The following is a 26735-nucleotide window of genomic DNA, read 5'->3' as shown; positions in this document are numbered from 1 at the left end:
GTTAAACCTAATGTCTCGCAAACTCAGTAATTTAGTATTGATTACTATTGTGTGATAGTCACTGGCCAGTTTTCAGATGACTTTAGAGGTCAAATGATTGCACTGTCCGTGGTGCTGAAGCCTGGTGTTAACCAATTGGGCTGAAATCCACTTCCCATGATTTACTAGAAGGAATAAATGTGCTATATCTGAAGCCCGTGCAGAAGATGACTGGATGCTTATAGTTTGCTAATGATTCAGGTCCCAGACAGACGTTGTGTGACAGCGCCATGTGGAGATCGTTCATGGTCCTACAGTATTAATTTATCTAAAAAAAATATATATATATATATATTTTTTTTTTTTAAATGGTAGCGTATACTAAATTCAAACAAATCTTACTCCACATGTCCGGATGAGGGAGCCAGTTAAATCCAGTCCAAAGTTCTGCCTCCTTTCATCTGTCTCGGAGGAACTGCACGATTTGGAACCACAAACATTCCAGATCATCGAGGAGGAAGTGACATCACTCGATGTCCTGATCAGGAATCCTCCATCAGTCAGAACTCTGACTGAAGCTCACCACACTGGCCTGCATGTTCAGATCCTTTAGGAGCAAGTACTGGCACAAGCAGAACCTTTGGGAATTACAACAAATATTATTATTTGTATAGAAATATTATTAAATGTCATTATACAATTTTGGTGGCATAAGCACTCAGGCTCAGCTAAAATGAAACAGAAATCAACTTGCTGATTAAATAAGAAATAAACTTGTTGAATTAATTAATGGTTCTCATTTCAAAGACAAGTTTGTGATGGTTATTGAAGAGAGAGGACTCAAATGCGAGGGCAAAATGACAGTCTTTAATTAAACAAGGGAAAGCCACAGGTAAATCCAACCAAGGAGTACAAAAGATGAGAACCGAGGAAGACCCGAAGGCTGGGTATAAATAACACAGGTAACCTCTGTGGCTGGAACGACCAGCAGGCTGGCGAGGCGGAGGCTTGACGGGGCTCAGGGGTGAACCGGAGATCAGAGCTCGCAGAGCGGGGAGGCCGCGGCGTTGGAGAGCAGGTAAGGTTCTGTGGGGTGCAAATGGTGAGCACAAAGAGGTACGGGCAGTGATAGCAGTAAACTAACCCAACCCCGACTATACAGGACAGGACAGGACAGGACAGGACAGGACAGGACAGGACAGGACAGGACAGGACAGGACAGGACAGGACAGGACAGGACAGGACCAACTTCTAGTGAAGACGCCAAAGACAACAGCTTCATACGGAAGTAACAATCTGACAAAGAGACACGAGAACGAGAGGGTAGAAGTAGCCCAAGTAACGAGGCAGGATGAGAACCAGGTGGAGGGGAAATTATCTTTAATGAGAAGTGAAGACAGCTGTGACACAGAAGCGAAGAGCGAGGGAGACAGGAGGGGATAAACCAGCAGGGGGAGACAGAGAGAGAAAAAGAGAGAGATAGAGACAGGATCATGAGAAGACCATGACAAAGTTACATATTACACTACATATTAATAACTGTTTTCATTATTAACCTGTTTATGTTTTTACTTTATTATGTGACATTATTTTTAAAGACAATTAAGCATACTGGTAATGAAAATAGATTAGAATAGATTAGATTTTGAGATGAAATGTATTCATTTCCATTTTGTAAAAAAATCTTTATTTATTTATTTATTTATCTATCATTGTGAAATTATTTTCATGTGAAGTAAAAAATCTGTTTGATTTTCTTGTTGCAATATATCATTTTGTTTTTCTTTTGATGTTGAGATGAAACATGAATTATGTGTTTTTATTAGATTGACCTGGTTTCAATTTTGTACAAAAAATGTTTTATGACAATTAAACATATAGGTAATAAAAAAATGTTTATTTTCTTTTTGCAATATATATATATATATATATATATATATATATATATATATATATATATATATATATATATATATATATATATTATTCCTTTGTTTTGGTATGAAATATGACTTGTATGGGATTTTTATGAGATCCTTAAATCTCAAAATCTATAAAATAGACGAGTGAATTTTTTTTTTTGTATGGTTTAGTTTAATTTCTGAGAAAGTTTTTATAAATAATATTTAATTAATAATATTTGATACATTTAATGTTACTTTTATTAAATGAGTCATTTACACACATTTACACAATTAAATGTAAATATAAATTTTAAGATCAATTTATACTATTTCAAATTATAGTTAAAGTGCTTTTACGCATATATGTTTTTGTATATATGAATTATTTTCATGAAAGTTTGTCATGCTGCTTTGCAGGTGCACTATCAAGATTTGCTGCAGTTGATAGAAAAAGGTGTGCAAGACAAAACAAATGTTGAGGTCTTTCCATAAGCCTGACAAAACTAACTAGAATATTATAATTTAATACTGTCTGCAGCTTTCTGAAATAGAGAAACACATTTTGAGGGATGATTTTGACCAGGATCCTCAGGCAGAGATCTGGGATGTGTCAGTGGCCAGTACTGACCTGGAATCAGTGAGTGACAGAAATGCAGAACAAATAGGGACATGGCTTCAGGAGTTCAAGAAGATGGAGATGCCCTTACAAATGTGTGACACCAGAAACACAGGTATAAAACCCATCATACAAATTCAGTCAGCCTGAAGCACATTATAAAGTGATTTAAAACACTGTGACTCATAGAAAACGATAGACTCAAATCAATAACAAAGTTTAGTACAATGAAATGATTTCAATATGAGTCCACTGAAGATCAGCGAGGTCACATGTAACACTCAGCGAGAGGTCAAAGTTCACCTCACCTCGACTCTGCAGCAGTTGAAGGAACTATACTCCTCTTTACCTTTCACTTAAATCTGTGCAAATGATACAGCGTTGCAATCATCTCCATTAAATGCTCTGTCTGGGAAACAATGACCCTGTTAAAAAGCCTTTTAAATGAGATTTTTACAACATGGAAAACTGAGCAAATCTCATTTAAACATATACAAGTTATGTTTCGGCCAAAAATGTAAAGGAAAAAAATACAATTATTTTATTTTATTTTTTCTTGGTATAATATATTGTATAAAGATACTTAATCCTAAATTAATGATATCCTAAATAAATAAATGGTCCTAATAAATAATTCTCAAAAAAGCAAAAAAGTTTTTCTTATTTTCCTTTAGATTTTAAACCTGGAAATTTCTTGTCAGGTTTCATGACAGTAACATCCCCCTCACTTTCTGCAGGTAATCTTTTCATCAGTCAACAATCAGCGGTTACTTTTGGTGCTGCAGTGTGCAGAAATAGTCATTTCTGGTTCATAATTTCAATATTCAAGCAAGAAATTGTTCCAAAAACAGTAATATTGTCACATCCACACAAGGAGAGGAGAAGACGGGTAAGTATTTTCGTGAAGCTTTATTAACATAGGACTTCAACAGAGCTGGTAAGTGTGGTCACAGACGGTGAATCTTCAAGCACTGATCAATAGGTGAGTTCAAGCACAAAGCCAGGCCAGACAACAAAGAGTCACTTCCCTTAATCGCTGTGTCTGAATCTCCACAGAGTCACAATACGGTCCACAAGGAGCAGGCAGAAGATCCACAAAGAGTGTCCATGCAATCTTGATTCCAGCCGGTGAGTGAATGAGTGAGGTGAGTATTTAAAGGTGTGGTAATTGCTGGTGCAGGTGCAGGTAATCAGTATTCAGGTGACGGTTCACGTGAGCGGTGCATGGGAGATTGAGTGGATGGTGACTGGCAATGGTGACTGGGGCTGAGGGAACGAGCTGAGGGTGTGACACTACCCCCCCCCCCCCCACGGGTGACTCCAGGCATCCTAGAGCGGCGACGGGGACGACCACGACCTCTGGGAGCCGGGCGGTCTGGGTGTTGTCGGTGGAAATCTTCGAGGAGAGCCGGATCCAGGATGTCATTGCGTGGTACCCACGACCTCTCCTCGGGACCGAACCCCTCCCAATCTATGAGGTATTCCAGGTGGCCGTTCCGCCGCCGGGAGTCGAGGATCTCTTGGACCTGGTAGATGTTGTCTCCGAGGATCTCGGGTTGGTCTGGAGGGGGAGGCGGTTCTGGTTCTGTGGAGGAAGGAGAAACTGGATCAGTGTGACGTTTTAGCAGTGAGACGTGAAACGTGGGTGAGATCCGGTAACGTGGTGGTAGGTCCAGGCGGTAGGTGACGGGATTTATCTGAGAATGGATGGTGAACGGCCCTATGTAGCGGGGACTCAGCTTTTTGCAGGGCAGTCGGAGGCGGATATCCCGAGTGGAGAGCCAAACCTTGTCTCCAGGTAGATAGACGGGATTAGGCGATCTGCGTCGGTTAGCGGTCTCTGTATGCCTCCGAACTGCCCGTTGGAGATGGATGTGAGCTGAGTCCCACACCCTCTCGCTCTCCTGGAACCAGTGATCTACCGCGGGCACTTCAGAGACATCTCCTGACCAGGGAAACAGCGGTGGTTGATAGCCTAAAACACATTGAAAAGGGGTTAAGCCTGTAGTGGTTTGGCGGAGGGAGTTTTGGGCATACTCAGCCCACGGCAGATACTGGCTCCAGGTATCCTGGTGTTGGGAGCAGTAAGTACGGAGGTACCGTGAGATCTCTTGAATCTTCCGCTCGGTCTGGCCGTTGGTCTGAGGATGATATCCAGAAGATAAACTGACGGATGTTCCGAGGAGTTGGAAGAACGCTCGCCAGACCCTGGAGACAAACTGAGGTCCTCTGTCCGAGACAATGTCCTCTGGAGTGCCATAATTCCGGAACACGTTGGTGAAGAGGGCTTCGGCGGTCTCGAACGCTGTGGGAAGACCCTTTAATGGGATTAGTTTGCAGAATTTAGAAAAGCGATCAACAACAACTAGAATGGTAGTGTACCCCCTTGAGGGGGAAGGTCAGTGGCGAAATCCACCCCTAGATGGGTCCAGGGTCGGCGAGGAATGGGCAGTGGTTGTAATTTACCCACGGGAAGTTGACGAGGTGTGGTGGTAACGGCGCAGACCGAGCATCCGAGGATGTACCGGGTAACGTCACGAACCATGTTAGGCCACCAGTACTTCTGCTGGATGAGCGAGAGGGTTCGCCTGCTGCCAGGGTGTCCTGAGCCAGGTGACGTGTGCGTACTTTCCAGTAGGGGGAGTCGCTGGTTGGTGGGCACGTACATTAGACCCGTGGGTACCTCCGGAGGTGCAGGCTCCTCGAGGGTGGCGGCTCGAATTTCCTCGTCGATCTGCCAGAGGATAGGCGCGAGGAAAACGGAGGGTGGTAGAATTGGATCAGGCTTGTTGGTGTCTGGTTCTGGTGAGTACATACGGGACAGGGCATCTGCTTTAGTGTTCTTGTGACCGGGCTGATACGTGATCTGGAAATTAAAGCGAGCAAAGAAGAGTGACCACCGAGCCTGACGAGCATTGAGTCTTTTGGCATTCTGCAGATATTGGAGATTTTTGTGGTCGGTGACAACAGTGAATGGGAACTGAGCTCCCTCTAGCCAGTGCCGCCACTCCTCAAGGGCGAGTTTAATGGCCAACAACTCACGGTCTCCGATTCCATAATTGCATTCGGCAGGAGAGAGTTTCTTAGAGAAGTACGCACACGGATGGAGTGAGCAAGGTTCACCAGACCGTTGGGATAGCACGGCTCCAATGCCGTGATTGGCCGCATCCACCTCTACGACGAAAGGCTTGGACGGGTCAGGATGTCGAAGAATGGGCGCTGAGGTGAAGAGGTGTTTAAGATGGCTGAAGGCTTCTCGAGCTTGGGGTGTCCAGCGCAGCCGGCGCTGACCTCCTTTTAGGAGGGATGTTAGAGGAGCCGAGTGCAGGCTGTAGTTCTTGATAAAGCGCCGATAGAAATTGGCAAAGCCAAGGAAACGCTGGAGTTCTTTCACCGTTGTGGGCTCCGCCCAGTTGGTCACAGCATCTACTTTGGCTGACTCCATCTGAACTCCCTCCGCAGAGATCACATATCCGAGGAAGGAGACGGTAGTGCAGTGAAACTCACACTTCTCAGCTTTTAGGTAGAGGTGGTGGTCTCGGAGTCGTTGTAAGACGTGGCGGACATGGGTTTGGTGTTCTTCTATGTTCCGGGAGTAGATCAGGATATCGTCTATGTAGACAATGACGAATTGGTGGAGATAATCACGGAATATTTCGTTCATGAAACTCTGGAAGATGGATGGACTGTTAGCAAGCCCATAGGGCATAACCTGATATTCGTAGTGCCCGGCAGGGGTGATGAAAGCAGTCTTCCACTCGTCTCCCTCTCGGATACGGATCAGATTGTAGGCACTGCGGAGGTCGAGTTTGGTGAACACCTTGGCTTCACGCAGTTCCTCCAGGGCCGCCGGAACGAGTGGTAATGGGTAGGCGAACTTGACGGTGGCGTCATTTAGCACTCAATAGTCGATGCATGGTCGAAGTCCGCCATCCTTTTTGGGGACGAAGAAGAAACTGGATGCAGCTGGAGATGTGGATGGTCTGATGAACCCCTGATCGAGAGCCTCCTGGATGTATTCCTCCATCGCCACCTGCTCAGGACGGGAGAGTGGATATATTTTCCCATGTGGTAGCTTGGCACCTGGCAGCAGGTCGATACAACAGTCCCAGGGCCGATGTGGTGGTAATCGGGTGGCTTGTTCCTTGCTGAACACATCGGAGTAGGAGGAGTAAAGGGCAGGTCTTCCTATGGAGGTGGAGTGCAATTGAAGGTGCGGTGGCTCAGACTGTGAACTCTGGACTGGTGAACGGTGAATGTGACTCTGGCATCCCGGATCCCATGCCTGGATCTCCCCTGTGCTCCAGTTGATTTGTGGGTTATGTTGGGCCAGCCACGGCCTACCCAGGACGACGTCAACGGTAGCGCGAGGAAGTACGAGGAGGGCCAGTTGTTCCCGGTGTCCGTGGGGCAGAACGAGTTCCAGCTCGTGTGTCCTTCTAGTTATTTTGCCTCCCCCTAACGGTGATCCTTGGATGGTAGTGATACGGTAGGTGGTCTCATTCTGGGTGATGGGTATACGGTGCTTGGTTACGAAGTGAGATGAGATGAAGTTGCTTGCGGCTCCGGAATCCACCAGGACATGGATGGAAAGATTACGTGAGTTAATTGTTATCTGGGCTTTGATATGAGGTATGTGAGATACAGATGGGGTAATGGAAACTGTACTCACCATTGGGCGAGGCGGACGGACCGGGCAGGCGTGGATCAGGTGGGTGGCCTCGCCACAGTATAAACACAGCCGCTGCTGGATGCGGCGTCTCCGTTCAGAGGCATCTAGGCGGTAGGAGTCGGTGATCATGGGTTCCTCCTGGTTTCGTTGAGGCGAGGGCGTTCTGGCTGATGGAGAGATGGTATATGAAGCCGGGGAGGCACAAGCCGAGAGGTGCTGAGCAACATTTATAGTTTTTCTGATGAATGTCTCGAGATTGACATTATCGTCGTAAATGACCATTTGCTTTCTGATCTGGGGCTTTAAACCTTTACGGTATGCAGCTAGCAGGGCAGTTTGGTTCCAACCACTGGTGGCGGCTAATGTCCGGAAACGGAGAGTGTAGTCGTGAATTTCCGTGGCTCCCTGGCGGAGATTTAAGAGTTCATCATGGGTTGAAAGAGGAGTTAGAGCCACCCCGAACACTTCCTGGAGGTGGGTGGCGAAGGCATCGAATGAGGATAGAACCGGACTCTGGGAGTTCCAAAGAGCCTCAGCCCATTGTAGCGCTCGTCCGGTGAGGAGAGAGATCACAAAGGCGACTTTGGTGGCCTCATTGGGGAATTTACTGGTATTCGCGTTGACGAACAGTGAGCACTGCAGAATAAACCCACTGCAGCCACTCGGTTCACCCGTATAGCACGCGGGACGTGCAAGGGGCGTGCTGTTGGTGGTGAAAGCACTAGTTTCGGTGGGTGGTGAAACTGACTGTATTACTTGGCGGAGGGCAGTCACCATTTCGGTGAACGGGTCCGAAGCCGCTCCCTGAGCAGCAGCGTTAACATCCATGGGAGATATGAAGTTCTGTTTTTCGGGCTGGAATCCTGTCACATCCACACAAGGAGAGGAGAAGACGGGTAAGTATTTTCGTGAAGCTTTATTAACATAGGACTTCAACAGAGCTGGTAAGTGTGGTCACAGACGGTGAATCTTCAAGCACTGATCAATAGGTGAGTTCAAGCACAAAGCCAGGCCAGACAACAAAGAGTCACTTCCCTTAATCGCTGTGTCTGAATCTCCACAGAGTCACAATACGGTCCACAAGGAGCAGGCAGAAGATCCACAAAGAGTGTCCATGCAATCTTGATTCCAGCCGGTGAGTGAATGAGTGAGGTGAGTATTTAAAGGTGTGGTAATTGCTGGTGCAGGTGCAGGTAATCAGTATTCAGGTGACGGTTCACGTGAGCGGTGCATGGGAGATTGAGTGGATGGTGACTGGCAATGGTGACTGGGGCTGAGGGAACGAGCTGAGGGTGTGACAAATATAATTATTTTGGTGCCTAGATGTGTGCTAACAGTCATTTCTGGTCAAAGATTGACATATTTAATGTTTATTGGTGCAGGAATAAATATGTGCATACATGATCTAAAGAATATTACATTACTTCTGTAATACTGGACTCGACCAAAGGTAAAACATCTTACTCACAATTAAAAAACATAATTAAATAAATAAATAATCGTATTACCTCTAATGATATTATGTAGCCCACTGTCTTTATGTGATCCACGTTTCTTCATTGGACTTCAGGAGATCAAAACATATGTCACATCACCCATCAAATGCTGCAAAATAGTAAACTGATTTAGACTCGAGCTTTGCAGACATCTGAAAAGAGGAAAAGAGCTGTGTTGTGTGACAGAAACCTTATGTGGTATGTGTATTTATTACAAGGCAATTTCCTTAATATGAATATGACTTCTAATATTTCTCTCGGTTTTAAAGTTATTAAACACATATGACATATCTACTTTGTCTTTCAGTGCTGTTGATTTGATATATAGATGGTTGTAACTTGTACTCTCAAATACGACGAGTAGAATAAAACACTGATAGCCTATCCAAATATGCAATTACATAAATATGTCTAAAAGATGTACTACAGTGGTTCGACCGCTAGATGGCGCACAGTCGATGCAAACAAATCACTATGACGCTGTAAAGACCAACTGGACTTTAAATAAAGTGCAAACCAGTGCTTTAAGTGGGCCGGTACGCACTGGTACTCAATACCACCACTTCCAAATATAGCTCTTGAGCGTACTGCCACCTCTCCATGTGCCCAGAACATGCTTTTAGCATACAGATATGTTCATTTGGACATCTGTTTTAATAGAGGTTTTAATCCTTTGCCTGCGCTGCGCTTTTCAGAGCACCCATCACAATGCACGCTTCCTAATTCTTCCTAGTTCGAAGTATGGAGCGTGAATCATTTGAACCAGTTCGGGAGTCCGGAGCGGGTTCGCGAATCATTTGAGTCAGTTCGGGAGTTCGTAGCGGGTTCCAGAGTCATTTGAGTCAGTTTGGAGATCGCGAATCATTTGAATCATTTTGGGAGATCGGAGCGTCTTCGCGGATCATTTGAATCAATTCGAGAGTTCGGAGCGGGTTCGCGAATCGTTTGAGTCAGTTTAGGAGTTCGGAGCAGGATCGCGAATCATTTGAGTCAGTTCGGGAGTTCGGAGCGGGTTCACGAACCACTGAGTCAATTTGGGGATCGCAAATCATTTGAATCAGTTCGGGAGTTCAAAGCGGGTTCGCGAATCATTTGAGTCAGTTTGGGCATCGCAAATCATTTGAATCAGTTCGGGAGTTCGGAGCGGCTTCGCGGATCATTTGAATCAATTCAAGAGTCCGGGTTCGCGAATCATTTGAGTCAATTCGGAAGTTCGGAGCAGGATCGCGAATCATTTGAATCAGTTCGGGAGTTCGTAGCAGGTTTGCGAATCATTTGAGTCAGTTCGGGAATCCAAAGCGGGTTCGCGAATCATTTGAGTCAGTTTGGTGATCACGAATCATTTGAATCATTTCGGGAGTTCGTAGCGGGTTCGCGAATCATTTGAGTCAGTTCGGGAGTTCAAACCGGGTTCGCGAATCATTTGAGTCAGTTTGGGGATCGCGAATCATTTGAATCAGTTCGGGAGTTCATAGCGGGTTCGCGGATCATTTGAGTCAGTTTGGGAGTTCGGAGCGTGATTCATTTGAGTCAGTTCGGGAGTTCGGAGCTGGTTCGCGAATCATTTGAGTCAGTTTGGAAGTTTGAATGCAGTAGCTCTTTCTAAGGGTATTTTTTCAAAATCCTTTTGCACATTTTATTTATGTTCAGTAGTTCTTTTTAGCTCAAGCAAATCCACAAACTAATAAAAGGATTTATTATTAAGGTCGCCTGTTGACTGCTGTATATAAAAGCCCTTCAATATAGTTGTTGTTACCTCAGGGGATGAGGGGAGTCATCAAAAAATAAAAATAAAAATAAAAAACAGGAAAGAAATGTTTTTTTTTTTTTTTTTTTTGGCTATAATAGAGTACCGGCACCTCTTTTGGGCCACTTAAATCACTGGTGCAAACTAGATATATTGAACTATAAACGAATTGGTATTTTAATTTCACAAATAAATTATATTTGTAATAAACTTTCACATTAAGAGTTAAACAAAGTTTAAAGGTTGTGTTCTTATGTAGCAAGCAAACTGTAAAAACTCCCAAACATATTCATAGCTGTCAATTCACACATACTTAAAATAGCCTGTGCATCAAGGTGACTGACTGAGAAAAGGAAGTGTTTACATCCTATTTCATTTGCTGTCTAGTAATTAGTGCAGTTTAACTATTGAAGGTCACTCTACTCACATGTACAGTAGATCTGTCATACTGTCATACTGTATATCTGTATCTTTTGCATACTTGTCAATCGTTGCACTCTGAACACACACACATACACTGTAATTGTAGACAAGTTTTATACAACAAGCCCCCTGACTGTGCAGTGTCTTGAAAGATAAAAAACATTTTTTGAAAACTGACGTAGAAAATGTGACGTCCACATTCCCTGAATTGTTTCTCATGGGACTTGAGGGTTTTTCACTAGAACTTTAGTTACAGTATGCCATGCATCAGATCATTCTCAGATTGTATACCTGGTGAGGAAGTGAGACAATCAGCCTTATGTTATGAAAAACTTGTTTGTGTGAACTTCCTGGGTTCAGACATCATTGTGCTGGGATCTGACTGATTAGATCACTGATCTTAGAGTATTTCTCGTCTTCCATGGTATGTCCCTTAAACAACTCATGCATGTATATTCCAAAACAACTTCCTTGTAAGATGGGGACTTCCTCCTGGTGTCTGCTGAATCCAGACTTGGGTTTTTTTCTTTTAAGAGAGCCCTGCAGCAGGGGAAGGATTTACCCGGGCCTGTAAAACTCTCACGCTACATACTGTTTGACTCTTCTTTTCTCACAGTAGCAAAATGTGTCAGTTGTGTCAAATCCTGCTGCCATTGTATCAACATTTCTTGTATCTACTATACTTGTATCTACTGATTTCTGTTATTTATTTGTATTTTTATTTTTAATAATTATATTTATAAATGTAAACAATTTTTTCAGTTATTTGCCAAGACAACACATATAATTGTTGCTTTATATTTTTAAATTTGAGTATATTTTTTCTTTTTTAATTTAATTTAATATATATATATATATTTTTTTTTTTATTATTATTATTAAAGCACATTAAACTAGTCAATAGCAAAATTAGGTTACATGTTGAAGTTTGTTAAAGTCATGTAAGGTCACTGCACTGACAGAACAATAAATGTTTACATCCTCCAAAAATAACTTCTCCAGTTTCTGTTGTTTTAGTAATTTTTAGTAAAAAACTAAATAAAATGGTTGGCCGCAGTGCTCAGTATTTTTCTGTTTTAGTCACAGAGTGTAGTAAATTAACTATGATCTTCTGTTTTGCTTATGAAGATACCATGTGACATTAAATCAGGTAACTAAGTAAATATTTCATTTTAAAAAAGGTCACTTCCACGTAAATGATACGTTTTGACACTGCTGACGGGACTCAATAATATCGTATTTTTGGTCTGGAGGAAGTGAAAGTCAAGCTGGGAAGTTCTGCCTGGTTAAGCAACACTGTCGTGGAGTTAGCCTGACAGATAAACCAGCTTCATGTTATATCCTGGGCTTTTTTTTTATTAATAAAATAATTGTTTATACTATAGGCTATTCATTTAAAATATCTTAATGCTTCTTTTACAGCTTTCCGGATCTCTAAAAGGCAAAATAATTATTACAATAATATAAGAAGTGTCATAACTTGACCAGTTTTATCACGCATTAGACTGTCAACAGCCTACTTTGTCCACTCGCACTTCTGGGAACAGCACAGGGAAAAGGGAAATGGTCACATGTCACATGTGGGCGTGTGTTTAGGAAGAAATCCCCTCTCGCGAGTGCCAAGCGTTAGTTTAAGGTCTGCAGCTGACAGAGCAGTGTCTTATGTGACTGTGAGGCGTTAACATCTGGTTACAAGGATCCGTTTCTGTGGATATTTTCATCATGAAAACAGTTGTCTTTATCTGTTTTCTGGTAAGTGATGTGCTTAACGCTTTGCGCGTGCATGAGAACTTGGCAATATACATTCATGGTGGTTATTATTTGAATTGTAACAATGAATCCATTTATATTTTTCATGTGCCGCATTTAGAACGTTTAGAAAGTCGTCGTTATCGAATGACTTATTACTTTCACTTTCGATATGACTGCGCATTGATATTGGAGAAGCATTTAAAACGTCTGTATCTAACTGACATACGAAATATCTGCATTATCTGTTGTTAAGCAGTTATTTAACGTGTTAGTGTAAGGTTGCATTCTTCTGTATTGAAAAGCTGGTGGTGAATGGGGTTCTCGGGGACTTTCCGTGTTGCCACGAAGGTCGTTTCGGTTCCAACTCCACCATGATCTGTTTTGGGGTCTAACGAACCTCATATGCGTTAAATAGCTCAAAAACATGCTTAACATTGAAATATAGTATTTATTGATATGTTGGCGTCACATATCCTGTGATCAATTTGCCAACGCCCATGTTGTGTTCTGGTCATTTCGACCCATAGAGGGTTTTTTTTTTTTTTTTTACCAATATGCTAGTTAATCTTGTAGCATTGGTCTCAAACCTACTGACAAACGGTGTATAACATATAAAATGGATAACATTTATACTTTTTTGGTACAATTGATCCGAGCCAAAAATGACTAGCCTACCAAAAAATAAAACAAAATAAAAACCTGGTTGACAGTCTGTCTTGATATTATAACCAAATATTGGATTCAATTGTTTTGTCATCTTGTTGGGTCTCACTGATCTGAGCTCCTCAGTTTTTAAATATTGCCTAAATGCTCCACAAATAATGCTTGCTTTCACTCAAGAACAGAGGTGCATTAACCAAGATCAATAAGGCCTAGGACCAATCAGTTCTGTCCTAACTGACAGAAATCAAGTTTACTAAAAACTGAGTCCAAGATTTCCAAGCAATATGTGGGACACAATTAGGTAAAGGATTTTCAGCACAAGAATGAATGATTGAATGTTCCCTGCATTTGTCTTTGACAGGTCACATTGCTGTACCTTGTGTCGTGTTGTGATGAGGACACACATTACTTGAAGGTAGATAAATGCTGCAAGAAGTGTGGACCAGGTATGTGGACTAACTGTAATTCAATGTGGCGCGATATTAAACTGGCATAACGTAGAGGAAATGTCAGCATGCAGTCTGTTTCCATTACGCAAGAGCAGTCTACCCTGTTACACAGTACCGGCTTGTTTTGACTTACTGTAACTAAGTGATATTGTTTCACATGTTGCCTTGAAATAAACCCATCGATACTCTTACGTTTTGTTTAATCTTAGTCTTCTTTTAATATACGGGTCTAATCAGAGGATGTGTCACAGGTAAGAGGATGCTGAAGGATGACAACTGTGACGACCCACGCTGTCAGGACTGCCTGGACGGAGAGTATCAGAGCGGCTTCACCAGCGACACCAAATGTGAACGCCAGCCCAGCTGTGACCCCAGTGAGTGTCCACTGGTTAAAGTAATACTGCTCAAATATTACAGAGAGAGAAAGTCTAATGGAGGTCACGTTTAATCTCTAAAATGTATATTTGTTTAGATAAAAGAGTCTACGATTTTGGACAGTTACACGTTTTAAGCATTCTCGGGTGATACTATAGCATACTAATAACATTTTTTGTTTTTCTGTTTAATTCAGATTTACATTTTCAGCCACAAATGAATCCCAGTAAGACCAGTTTAAGCAAATGTCAGTGTGAAGCTGGATACTACTGTACGCAAGAAGACGACTGTGACACTTGTAGGAAACGCACAGTTTGCAAGGCAGGAGAGAAAATCCTCATAGAAGGTTTGTGCGGTCTGAAGAAAGACTCAGTTTTAAGATAATATTCATATACAGAGTCACTGGTTTATGTTGACTCTACTCCTGAACAATAATTTGTCACATCACTTAGACCATATTTTTGGGTGTAATTCAGAGATTTTATAATCAATGTGGTTAAATATAGCTTTTTTTTCACAGGTTCACAGTTTGGTGATACTGTGTGTGAGCCATGTAAAAATGGAACATTCTCCACCCATGAGTCAGCTGTCACTTGCAAGGAATGGACAATGTATGAAAACTTTTTTCTCTTTTTTTTTGGTGTCTGTTGTTAGATACTGTACTAAAAGAAGGAAATAGGCCCTTTTGTTTCTAGTGTCATTTTGAGTTTAATCTACACAGTAGCATGCAAGTGTTTCATAAAATTTGTATTTCTACTTGATCTAGCCCTTTAAAATGACTTATGTTTGTGTAACCTAATGAAGTCTGGTTAACGGAGTAATTTTAAAAGAAATTACTGAAATAATTTGATAGAACGGTACCAAAAAATCATGCAATACAATTTAAAAAGTTTAGAGTATGATTTTTTTAAGGGAATTCTTTTTTTTCTTTTTTTTTCAGTAAGGATGCATTAAATTGATCAGATGTGACAGAAAATACATTTTCTTACAAAAGATTCCAATTTTAAATAAATGCTGTTTTGAACTTTCTATTTATTAAAGAATCTTGAAAAAACTAATTTCCAAATATTAAGCGGCAAAAACTGATTTCAACATTCATATGAGCCCTTATTAATAATTAAGCACCAATAATAATTGATAATACAATTAAGCATATTTCTGAAGGATCATGAGACACTGAAGACTGCAGTTATGATGCAGAAAATTCCTGCGTCGCAGGACAAAGGACATTTGAAAATATATTTAAATGAAAATAGTTTTAAATAATTTTCAATTCCAATATAACTGTCATTATTGTATTTTTGATCAACAAATGCAGCCTTAGTGAGCAAAAAAGTCTTCTTTCACCCAATTTTTGAACAGTAGTGTATGTTTTTGGTTTTAATTTGGTGATTCAGTTTATGGTTTATGTCAGAATTGTTTTCTTTGTCTGGGAGTTTGACCAGCATGCAAAATAGGTAGTTAATAAATAGTTCATTTATTTACTGTCTGGTTAAATGAGTTGTTGTTTTTTTCTCCTCTGTGTAGATGTGAACATGGATTTGATAAAAACGCTCCTGGCAGTTCAACCTCAGACCGAATCTGTGGTGAGTACTCTGTAAAATGTGTTTAGTGACTCAATATGACAGTGTAATTGTCAGTAAAGCTGATACTGTTGTTCATATGTTAGTTCCTAAAAGAGTTCATGTGGGTGTTGAGAGTACAGTAGTGAAACTATAGAGCTGTGTGGGTGGAGTCCAGTTCCTGATCACTCCACCAGAATAAAAAAATCATGCTTATTTGAAAAAAAGACTGTGACGTGTTTGCATGGTTGCAATAAAGCCTACCCTAAAACGTTTTACAATGCTGTCAGTAGTAATGTTTTGATCCCCAGTACTATTAAAAGATTGTCATCCGAGTTGTGTTGTGTTTGTCACATTTCAGTGGATGATAGACGCGCTCACAGAGGTGCAGTTGTGGTTGGAGTTGTAGCACTTCTGCTCATCTTAATTGGAATTGCTGCAACATTATACTTCACAAAAGGTATGTACTGCGTCCTAGTAATTATTTAATGCATTTATCTAGAGGAATACTTCACCCGAAAATGAAAATTCTGTTATCATTTACTCAACCCATACTCTATGGATTTCTTACATTTTCTGAACACAAAAGTGGATATTTTGAAGAATGTGGTTAACCAAACACTTTCTTGTCCCCATAATATATTTTCCATACTATTCAAGTAAATGGGGACCAACAACTGAATGGTTCCATAGAAGAAAGAAACTCATACATGATTCAAACAAGTTCAGGATGTGTAAAAAATGACAGAATTTTTATTTCGGAGTGAACTATCCTTAATCAAGTGCTCATATCATTTTATAGCTTTGATAAATCAAAAGAGTTTACCAATAATTGCTCTCTTAATTTCCTCTAGGAAATAAATGCTGGAAAGAGGTAAAAGTCTATTAACTATTCATACGTATGCAACATACTGTAATGCAAAGACATGCACTGTCTTTCTGAGATTAATCGCATGGAATAGTCATTCTCATGTGTTTCGATTAATAATAATGATTGATTTGTTTTTAGCTCCACAAACACTTCAATAAAGGAAGATCGCATGAACATCTAGATGTTGAGAAACCAATCTATCAACAGCCTGTGGAGGTCGATGAACCCGTGAGCCCCTCACCAAGTAACGTGACTGAAAATGGAAATGTTGTAGAACAAGAGAGGGGCAAAGAACCTGTCTATCCAAGTGCTGAATCAAATTCATATTCATATTCATATTCATAGAGCAAAGTCTTCTACAAAGTACAGATAGCTGTCCTCCCATCATGTTACAACGATCAACATATAGAGCATTACATTGGGAAGCACTTCTTTACTCTAAGTGTCCCAAAAGCAGCATTTCTCTTACACAGTTATGACTGAAACAGTAGCTATACATCTTGAGCTTTGTTTTTTTTTAAACATATAAATAGAAAATAATTATTGCTGCTGAAAACCTTTGCCGTTGTATCGTTACTTGCATCCTGCGATTGCTACGAAATGCTGCATACCCTCCATGCATTCAACACTAGTGCTGAATAGAAGAGCAAGAAAGAAAAGAAGTGAACATTCCCTCAGTATGATAAGAAAAAGTCTCACAGCAACACCAATGTGATACACACATGCATCTCGATGCTTGGCACTTTATATTCAGGATGGCACACTTTGAAGGTTATTCAGTTAATGTTTTCCTAAATGCTTGTATAACTTAAAAATGACGTGTCCGTAAGGATTGAAAATAATGTGCTGCAGAAGTGAGAGATCATGTATTCATGTATATTATGTTTTAATTGTTTTGTCTGAGATTAAGATAACAAAGACATTTCAACTGTTAAATGTTGTGGAAGCTCGGTTGCTTTGTATTTTGTGTAAATATTTCCTTTGTACATAAGCATTGTTGTGAATGTTGTGTTGTACTGTGAAATGATTTGTAATTCTCTGTATATATTAAATATTTCTTGATTCTCCCTGAATACTAACCCATTGGCCACTGTAATAGCCAATAGGCACTGTAATATATTCATCTGCTACTATTGATAGTAGTTTAAGTTTTGATGACTTGCTCGTGCATTGTGGGATACTCTAAATGTCCACAAGAGGTTGCCATTTCCATATTTAAGGTATTTTGGCAAAAAACAGTTCCAACATCCAATTTCACTTTTGCCTCACATTAAAATCAAAACATGATTTTTCTTAAACCAACTCCCTTCATTTTTTTTAAAAAAAATGTAAAGTGTTGTTTTAGTGATGTTTAGATTTTTGACTCACAGAACTCATATTTATGTATATATCTAAACAAACAAATCCAAAAGTAGCTTGTTGAACTATAAATTAGGCTGTAGAATCCAAAGCATTTGACCATATGCTCGGATGGAGGAGCCCATTGATGGCCGATTTAGGCATTGTTTCTCACGCCATTGTTCAACGCCTCAATCCTTATCTCAATATCACAGCCTTTTGCCTGTCATGTTTAGACTGGGATTACACATCATTTGGGCCATGGAAAGTGGGGGGCATGGAGGAGATTGTTGTGCCCAGTGTGTGTTAGCTGTGAATATGTGCTCGGGGGGCGGGTGGGGGGTGCTTCTTTTTTGTACCCAGGGGTTTTCTCATTATCCTTGGATTAGCAGGCCACAGGCCTTTGAATTTACATGGAGGCCAAAGTGATTGGCAAGGAAGAGCTTCCTTTTATCATTCCCTCTGCAGAGGGGAGGCCACAAAAACAGAATATCGTCCCAAGGCTTAATCCCATTGGTGTGTTTGTGTCAGAGAGCTTTATAAAAGAAACCAAAGGATGCACGATTTTTGATGTCCCATCACCTGAAAGATCAGGTTATTTTACATTTTTTTTTTTTTTTTTTGCCATTTCTTAACCAGTAGCAGTTAAAAGTTATATGGATGGTGAAATATGCACAGGATATTTTAATTGCCAGTACCATGTTTCTTGTGTCATAATAAATTGCTACATTTATTTATTCATATTATTTTGGAATTTGTATTTATTTTTATTTTATTTGCTTAGGTTTTTTTATTCTATATTTAACTGTGAGCACCATCTTCATTCATTTATTACTACTACTTCTTTTCTTTATTAATTTATTATAGCCTATTTATTTATTGAACCATTTGGACCTTTTGTTGTTGTTGTTGTTTTATAACATATTATAGCCTAATATTATTTGAATATTATAAAATCATTCTACTTCAAGCTGGCTTTACTTTAAGTTTTAACTTTTTGCACTTGACTTTTAGTGTCAGTAGGCCTGTACCATTTATTTTGTAACAAGACACTTTGTTCATGTTTGATAGCACATTTAAGCACTAAATGGGTAAAGGTAGAAGCCTCTGGCACTTTTTTTCTGTCAAGTCATGACTAAACTGAATAATCCTAATTATCACCCTTTAAAACAGAACAATTAATGTCCTTAATCCGCGCTGCTTTGAATTGTTTTAACAGATCAGAGGCAGATATGCAAATCCCTTAATTGTAGTGTCCTCGCTGATAACGAAGCCTAAATCTAGCCTTGAAGTGAAACGCTTTGAACGCATCTTGATCTGCAATCTCCAAAATCTGAGAACTCCTCTTGAACGCCGTCAATTATCATATATAAAGTTCTATTGTGAGCACCTACTTTAAAAGGGTTTAAGGTGATGATACCCAGGGCAACTTTTTTTAACAATGTTAGGCAACAAATGTCTTACATGGGTTAACGCCAACTTTGTCCAGCAACACTGCTCAGAAAGTTTCCCCGTGCATCATCATCTCTGAGAGTTAAGCTATATATGCGTGTTTTGTTGAATCCATTCCAATTATTGTCGAATATTATTAACTATTATACTTTGTGCATTTTATAACTTTTGTGCCAGTTTTAATGGGATGAGACGTAGCTGAAGCAGTAGGCCTATACAGTTTCCATCATGTTGATGCTTTGCTTGTGTAAAAAACATAAGTATATTCTTCTTATTTTTTATTTTCGATTATGACATTTAATAAGGTTCCTATTGCTTTTGCTGTTGTGCTATGAACACTTACGAGAGTTAATTCACTGAAGTTTTTGTGACATTTCTTGCCTTTCATTAATGGTTCTTTAGGACTTTAATAAACTACAGCATTACAACTGGATATCGAAAGTACCAAAGAACTAAAACTAAATGCAAAGCAGCGTAACTTTTTTTTTTTTTTACAATTATTTCAGTGCAACACGCATTTAAATAATTTCAACAGAATTCCTACCATTGACCATGACCAGAACCTTTCAATATTTAAATGTTTTATTTTAGCAAAAATAAGTCAGCAGGTAAATGCATTTATAATTTAAACAAAATAACTGTACATTATTTACACAGTCCTTTGGTTTTTAAACCAGGCATTGGATTCAATCTTGGATGCAAACTTCCACAACAAAACGTTCCCAATGGATTACAAAGTGCAAAATTCAGTCTAAGATGTCTTCAATGAACGGTTTCATTGCCTTTGTTTGAGAAGGTCATGTGTGGAGAGGTTCACGGGTGAGGTGTCCCGTGAAGGCCACCCAGCCCACCACTTGCCTGGAATGTGGAGATGTTTCAGATCGCTGGGTTTCTTGACGATATCTGAAGTCGCGGTTTCGGCGAGAGACCAGATTTTAGGTTTCTGGACTTCCACGATTTGTTTACACACCTCTTTTTTGCTCTCAAACGACGTGTCAGACTTGTCCCTTTCCTTTTGCTCATCCAGTCCTTCCGCTAAACGGTCCTCGACCGACTTTGACCCCGCAACATCCTCCTCCTCCTCAACCGTTTGAGGATCGATTTCATCTTCATCATCACTGCCTTTTCTCAAAGACCCCTCCTCTTCGCTCTCACCATCATCATCCTCATCGTCGGATTTTCCTTTGGAGGCCCAGCTGACCCGGTTCTCCTTCTTCAGGCGGCGCCGGGCGTTGGCGAACCACGTGGACACCTGCGTGAGACTCATCTTGGTGACGATGGCGAGCATGATCTTCTCACCTTTGGTGGGATATGGGTTTTTCAGGTGTTCGCTGAGCCACACCTTCAAAGCGCTGGTGCTCTCTCTAGTGGCCACTTTGGTGACCCTACTCGGGTCATCAGCTGGCATGGGACGATATGGGGTGTAATAGGGTCCTCCACGTCCGAGAAGAGCTGGGTGATACGGAGATGCAGCCTTGAGGTCATAGGAATTTGACTGAAAGTAAGCAAAATAGTCGGTTTTAGAAAATGAACAATATGCATGTTACAATACAATAAAGTTTGTGATGTTTATTTCTAGATTAATTACACCTTTTGTAATGCAAAATAAAATCTAAACATTTAATTTACGATAGATTTGCATTGAACCGTAATATTATGCTATCTAAAAATGTTTCAGAATACTTACAATGTGTGCAAGGTGTCCCGCATGAGGATAAGGGATGAAACTGTATCCCGGTATTCCTGAGAAGGGTAAGGGAACCCCAGCCATTCCCACAAGATGAGGCGGTGGTTGCTGCATTCCTGGCGGGCAGCCCAATAAATGATATCCAGCGGGCATGCTGATGTTTCTGTCCATGAAGAAGTTACCAAACCCCGTTGGTAAAGCAGGCATCCTTACTCCCTGAGCTCTGGTTGTTTGAATGACAGTCTCTCGAGGTCACTGGCGCTCTTTATAAGCGGAGCCGTACCAGTGGGCGGTGCCATGGTGGTTGATTGACAGCTGGCATCCAAAGGGGATAAATCCCATCAAACGAGAATTTCGGTTGTTCCTTTCAATGGCCTCTAAAAGTCTTTAAACTCATCCTTACTGAAGAGTAGAAAAAGTAGGGCTCCATTTGATTTTTTTTTTTTTTTGAAGATTCCTAAATGGAATTTGGTGTTTGATTTGTACATCGATCTGAAATATATAGCCTAATTATTATAACAATGAAAAAAAAAAGTGTTGTAGAATCCGTTTTGCTTTATAGGATAAATGGTAGGTTACATAATCTTTTTAAAGTTCTTAATTCTATATATATATATATATATATATATATATATATATATATATATATATATATATATATATATATATATATATATATATATAGCCTATACATTTTCTTATTTACATTTAAAAAATATTATTAAAATGACATTTTACATTTTATTTATTTTAGTTTCGTTTTATATGTTTTATTTAATCTTGATAGCATGAAATGCAACACTTTGAATTGAATGAAGCTCAGCTGAGAGGATCGATTGAAAGCCATCGGAACACCTTCAAATGTCGCACATTAACGTCTCAGAATAAACTTTTTTTTTCCATTTTGCTGGGACCATCTATTCTTTTTGTCTGAGCAAACCGATAGCCTACAAGACACGACATGACAAGCAATTATCCGAACTGGATTAGAAACACGGTGCAATATGTGTCTGAGGAGCTTGAAAAAAAAGTGGAAAGTTAAGTTGCTTTGATTTCACATTACATGAAGTGTAAAATAACTAGGCTATTGCAGATGTAGGGCTATTTAACTTGTGTTGCACGTTCGATTCGTTGGTATAGAAGTAGATTAGCTTTCATTAATAGTATTAACATTTAGCAAGTTTAATATATTATGTATTTTAATTTCGTTAAAGTTATTAAATAATTTGAATTTAGAAAATCTGAGAACTTGATGTCGTCTTTTTTATAATTTTTACACAGATATAAAAAAACTCTCGTTATACACGCCGTTTTTCTAATCAAATTAACTAGTCAAAAATCGTATTGTTTTATTATTATTATTTCATTCATGTAAAGCATTTCCGCATGGTTGCAAATTGTGGTTTTCTTTCGGTTCCAAACGACCCTGGACTATGAATTATTTGGCTTTATTGTGAACGAACATCAAACCTCTCTTAAATGGGGATGACTTTGTTTTCGCCCACAACAAACCAGCACAATTGGCGTAATTAAATAGGGTTAAGCGAAACAGGTGTCGACTAATGTATATGGTAATTGCAGCATAACAGATGTTAATGCAGAGAGATACTCAGATAAGATTAGAATTCCTAAACATACATACCAATGCCCTGGAAAGAAAAGCACAGCAAACAACCCGATAGCAGGGGGTGCAGGCCCTCTGACATTGGAAATACAAGTTTTTTTGTTGAAACTGGCTCTTGAATCTGTTATCTAGTAAACAATGCTGGCATGCATTGTTTCCTAAAACTCTGACAGAGTCTCACAGAAATAAGTTTAGTGGCATTTCATGTATTATTTCAGTATGGTATCTGATGAAAAGAAGTGTGTTCAAAGGTTCATCCCCTTTTCTTTGGAAATGTTTATTAAGATTTTGTATGTTGAAGTTGTGAAGGTGAGATAGACATTTGAAGGACTGAGAGCTAGACAGATAAGTTTGGAAGCGGGCGAGGTTAAGATCCCTTCGGGCCAAGAGCAAATTTACCCAGCTAGCACAATGGTCAAAACGGAGAGCAAAGAGCAAAGCTTATGCTGCATCTTTGGAGATAAGCAGCTCAGGGCTGTGATTATTGTGTTTCTCACACACTCAGCTTTCTCCTCTCTTTCCTCTCTTCTCACACACAATACAGGTGTACTCATGTCCTGACAGGTCCAGTTAAGACTGTTTGCTCATGGGATGTCAGTCATTTGCCGAGAGGAGAACAGTGTGAGATAGTAGACTGATATATTTCAGATAAGAGATGAGCTCTTCCAGTACTTCACCACAGAGAAAGCAAAGAAATCAAGATCTGCATGAGCGGAGATTTCTCCTGAGAGCTGAATTCAATTTTGTTTCACTCTACTGGAACTACTCGTGTCAGAATCCTAATTGTTTGTGTTGTGGTTAACCAAACAGATCACAACCAGATTAATCGATACAAATCAACAACTGCAGGATCAGAGAAAAAGGTGCCAGTACTTACCAGCTTAGTGCTGCTTCTGCACATCAAGGTCAACTGAAATCCTCAGTAACATCACAGAAAATCTGTAGGTGTACTGAAAAGATGTTTTCGTAGGTCATAATTAATCATACAGACAATAAATAAGTAGAATAATAAATTCACTGTTATATTAATATTATATACTTTTTCTATATAACCAAAATAGATACAGAACAGACATTTAAATAGAGACAGAGAAATGCACCACAAAAAAAAATAAAAAAATAAAAATAAAAAAATTCATACATTATATATGCATGGTAAATAATAGTAATAAACTCAGAAATACATACTCAAAGATGGCTGTTAAAATACAAATATATGGTAAATAAAAAGGTCATAGATAAATAAAATAAATTTGGCTTTAAGACATACCCTAAGAATAGCAGTTTAAATAAAAAATATATAAATAAAAATAACCATACACATGCATGGAAAATTTAATATACTGAATAAAATGAATTAATCATAAATCAATAATGTATATGCACAAAACCTGGTTTTAAACTATAAATTGGCTGCTAAAATTAAACCATACATACAAAAATAAACCATACAAATGGTAAATAAAAATAATCACATATAGTATTATGTAATTATGTAAAATAAGAAATTTGTAATTAATCTAGATACAAATTAAGCTTGAATTAAAAAAAACATAAAAACAAGTCATAGTTTCTGCTGGTGATGAAATATAACTGTTAAACATGTCAAGGCAAAACAAGACCGGTCTGTCTACTCCGACACTGAAAATTAAATATCTGGATTTTACCCAAATGGAATTCTTTGCAAATGGGAGGATCAACCATTGAGCGCAGTATGTGTGTCCTAATGAGTTGATAATGCCGATGGGCAGAGGTGTGACTTCATTTAGCGCTCATCACATACCACTGAGCAGACAAAAGGCTTCAACATGTCATTAGAATGGCCAAGTCAGGTGTCAATAAGATCTGTTAACAAAAGCATGAAGGGAATCCACAGAGTGTGTTTCACACCTTCTACATGTTAGTTTTTCTTTCTGGAAGTAGTTCCTTTTTTAAGCAATTCGAGGTGAGAAGAGATACATGTTTAAAAATCTGACCATACATAAATTCTTAAAAATAATTCTATCAATCTGCTACTTTGAGGGTTTTTCCCACCTAATCTGACCTTTAAAAAAAGACCTTCATTGGCTTTTGTGTTGTAACCTGTTTTATACATGGTTATAACAGACATTCTAATATTAACTTGAATAAAATAAGGTTACGAGTTATTTTCTTGTTAACACTACAGGCACATATATTTAGGCTCTTAATTCTTTCAAAATCACCTTTTAAAAAAAAAATTATTTTTATATGGGCCATTTCATCACATGACAGGTTTATTTTAAATGGCGTGACCTAATAAAAGTGTTGGCCTAAAACAATGCTGTTTGTTTTTTGTGTTCAAAACCCTCATTTTGAGAGCTAATGAGCTATGCCAGGTCCACAGGCCCAAACAGAGGGAAGTTAGCTGAACATGAATGTTATCAGTCTTTCCCACCTCCCCTCTATCAATCGCCCCCTCCACTATCCATCTATCTTTTGTCATTTGTGTTATCAGGCCTGCTCTATCACTCCTCTTTACAGAGAAGTGACATTGCAAGTACTCACCAATGGGAGGATGCCTTTGTTAGGGGTCTAGACTGGTACTGCCCACTCCTCTTTCTCTTTTGGGGTGTGATTTGATTGACAGCCCCCGCATGGGGTGAGTGACAGGTGGTGTTTGTTAGTCTGTGACAGGCAGCATGGTGGTTGGAGTTTGTGCTGTAGATTGGTGCCCATCCACCTGAGGATGCTTATGTATGGTTGACAATAAAGTGCAGAGCATCCATACAGAATCCAGATTTCTACTACGTGTTCTGCTGCTTGAATGACAGACTGGGATGCTGAAAAAATAAACCTAGAGAACAAGAGTGCAACGAGAGAACACCTCAGTTATCTTGAAAGACGGATAGATAGATAGATAGATAGATAGATAGATAGATAGATAGATAGATAGATAGATAGATAGATAGATAGATAGATAGATAGATAGATAGATAGATAGATAGATAGATAGATAGATAGATAGATAGATAGATAGATATGCATTGGGCAGAAACAGACAGACAGATGCAAACACACAGTCAGACAGATAAATAGATAATGCATTAGACAGAAACAGATAGACATGCATTAGACAGACAGACAGATAAATAGGTAGATATGCATTAGACAGACAGATAAATATGCATTTAACAGACAGACAGACAGAAAGACAGACAGATATGGATTAGATTGAAACAGACTGGCAGATATTTATGCATTATTAAAGAGAAAGACAGACAGACGATGCATTAAACAGAAACAGACAGAAGATGCATTAGACAGAGAGAGAGAGATAGATAGAGAGAGAGAGAGAGAGATAGATAGATAGATAGATAGATAGATAGATAGATAGATAGATAGATAGATAGATAGATAGATAGATAGATAGATAGATAGATAGATAGATCTATGTGATCAGAAATGGGTGGAAACTTTAAGTCAGACTTGCATGAAGCGCTTAAATGCACTCCTCATGCGACTGTTTTCTCCTCACAATCAATACCTGGTGTGCTTGTAAGACATCTGTGACAAGACATCTACATTTTGGGTCATTTGTAAAACAAAGGCTACAAGGAAGCTGGAGGCCTCGAGTGGCTGGTTTCAGTTCCCCCTCCCAGGCACAATGGCGGCCCGTAACCGCAGGGGGAGCGGCCCTCAGATGGAAATGAGCAACCAAACCAACAATATAGTGCCTAATCTCTTCAGAGAGCCAGGAATCAGTAACACAGCAGTAGAGGTCTCTCCGTGCTTTTCAGCGGCCTCCCCCCCACAAACGCAGACACGCACACACCCTCAAACCCCCCTCCTGTTTAGCCACAGGCTCTCCTTACACATGGACCAGATACAAGGTATCCCCCTGCAACAGAAGGGGCAAGAATAAGTGGAGCGTGGGGTGGGGCAGAGCCCTCAAAGCATGGGATTAGAGCTAATGTGCCCTCCCTGGGTTCTAATCTCTTCAGAGAAGCAGCGTGTTTGAGGACTGCAGGGCAGTCAGATAAGTATCTATTACAGCAAGGCCCTCTTATCCTTCAAACACTCCCATGCCCTTCAGAAATGAGGCACAAAACCACTTGCCTGTCTTCTCCTGTGATACCCAAAACCTGAAAGCAAGCACTGGCCTTT

General features: G+C 39.8%; 2 protein-coding genes across 2 annotated transcripts; one reads left to right on the top strand and one right to left on the bottom strand.

The window, feature by feature from the left end:
- Positions 1-12435: 12435 nt before the first annotated feature.
- On the top strand, positions 12436-17803 carry LOC113081470 (tumor necrosis factor receptor superfamily member 5). Its single transcript, XM_026253532.1, has 9 exons — positions 12436-12589; positions 13614-13698; positions 13953-14075; positions 14273-14422; positions 14597-14687; positions 15604-15662; positions 16000-16098; positions 16493-16512; positions 16648-17803. Exons 1-9 carry the CDS (start codon positions 12560-12562, stop codon positions 16852-16854), a joined length of 864 nt encoding a protein of 287 aa, XP_026109317.1. The 5' UTR covers positions 12436-12559; the 3' UTR covers positions 16855-17803.
- Positions 17804-19863: 2060 nt separating this feature from the next.
- On the bottom strand, positions 19864-21193 carry LOC113081475 (iroquois-class homeodomain protein IRX-1-like). Its single transcript, XM_026253538.1, has 2 exons — positions 20987-21193; positions 19864-20794 (listed from the first exon to the last, which is right to left on the bottom strand). The coding sequence occupies exons 1-2, from the start codon at positions 21191-21193 to the stop codon at positions 20075-20077; spliced, it is 927 nt and encodes a 308-aa protein (XP_026109323.1). The 3' UTR covers positions 19864-20074.
- Between the last annotated feature and the right edge of the window lie 5542 nt (positions 21194-26735).

This window comes from Carassius auratus, unplaced genomic scaffold (genome assembly GCF_003368295.1).
Source record: "Carassius auratus strain Wakin unplaced genomic scaffold, ASM336829v1 scaf_tig00034482, whole genome shotgun sequence".
NCBI classification, from domain to species: Eukaryota; Metazoa; Chordata; class Actinopteri; order Cypriniformes; family Cyprinidae; genus Carassius; species Carassius auratus.
This window is presented reverse-complemented; position numbering and strand designations above follow the sequence as displayed.

What these genes read in the sequence shown, in the direction of transcription:
- LOC113081475 (XM_026253538.1), bottom strand. Translation starts at nt 21,193, where the DNA reads ATGCCTGCTTTACCAACGGGGTTTGGTAACTTCTTCATGGACAGAAAC. An exon ending in CGGGACACCTTGCACACATT is followed by an intron (nt 20,795 to 20,986) that starts GTAAGTATTCTG and finishes GCTTACTTTCAG; the next exon opens with TCAAATTCCTATGACCTCAA.
- LOC113081470 (XM_026253532.1), top strand. Translation starts at nt 12,560, where the DNA reads ATGAAAACAGTTGTCTTTATCTGTTTTCTG. An exon ending in ACTTGCAAGGAATGGACAAT is followed by an intron (nt 14,688 to 15,603) that starts GTATGAAAACTT and finishes TCCTCTGTGTAG; the next exon opens with ATGTGAACATGGATTTGATA. An exon ending in AACCTCAGACCGAATCTGTG is followed by an intron (nt 15,663 to 15,999) that starts GTGAGTACTCTG and finishes GTCACATTTCAG; the next exon opens with TGGATGATAGACGCGCTCAC.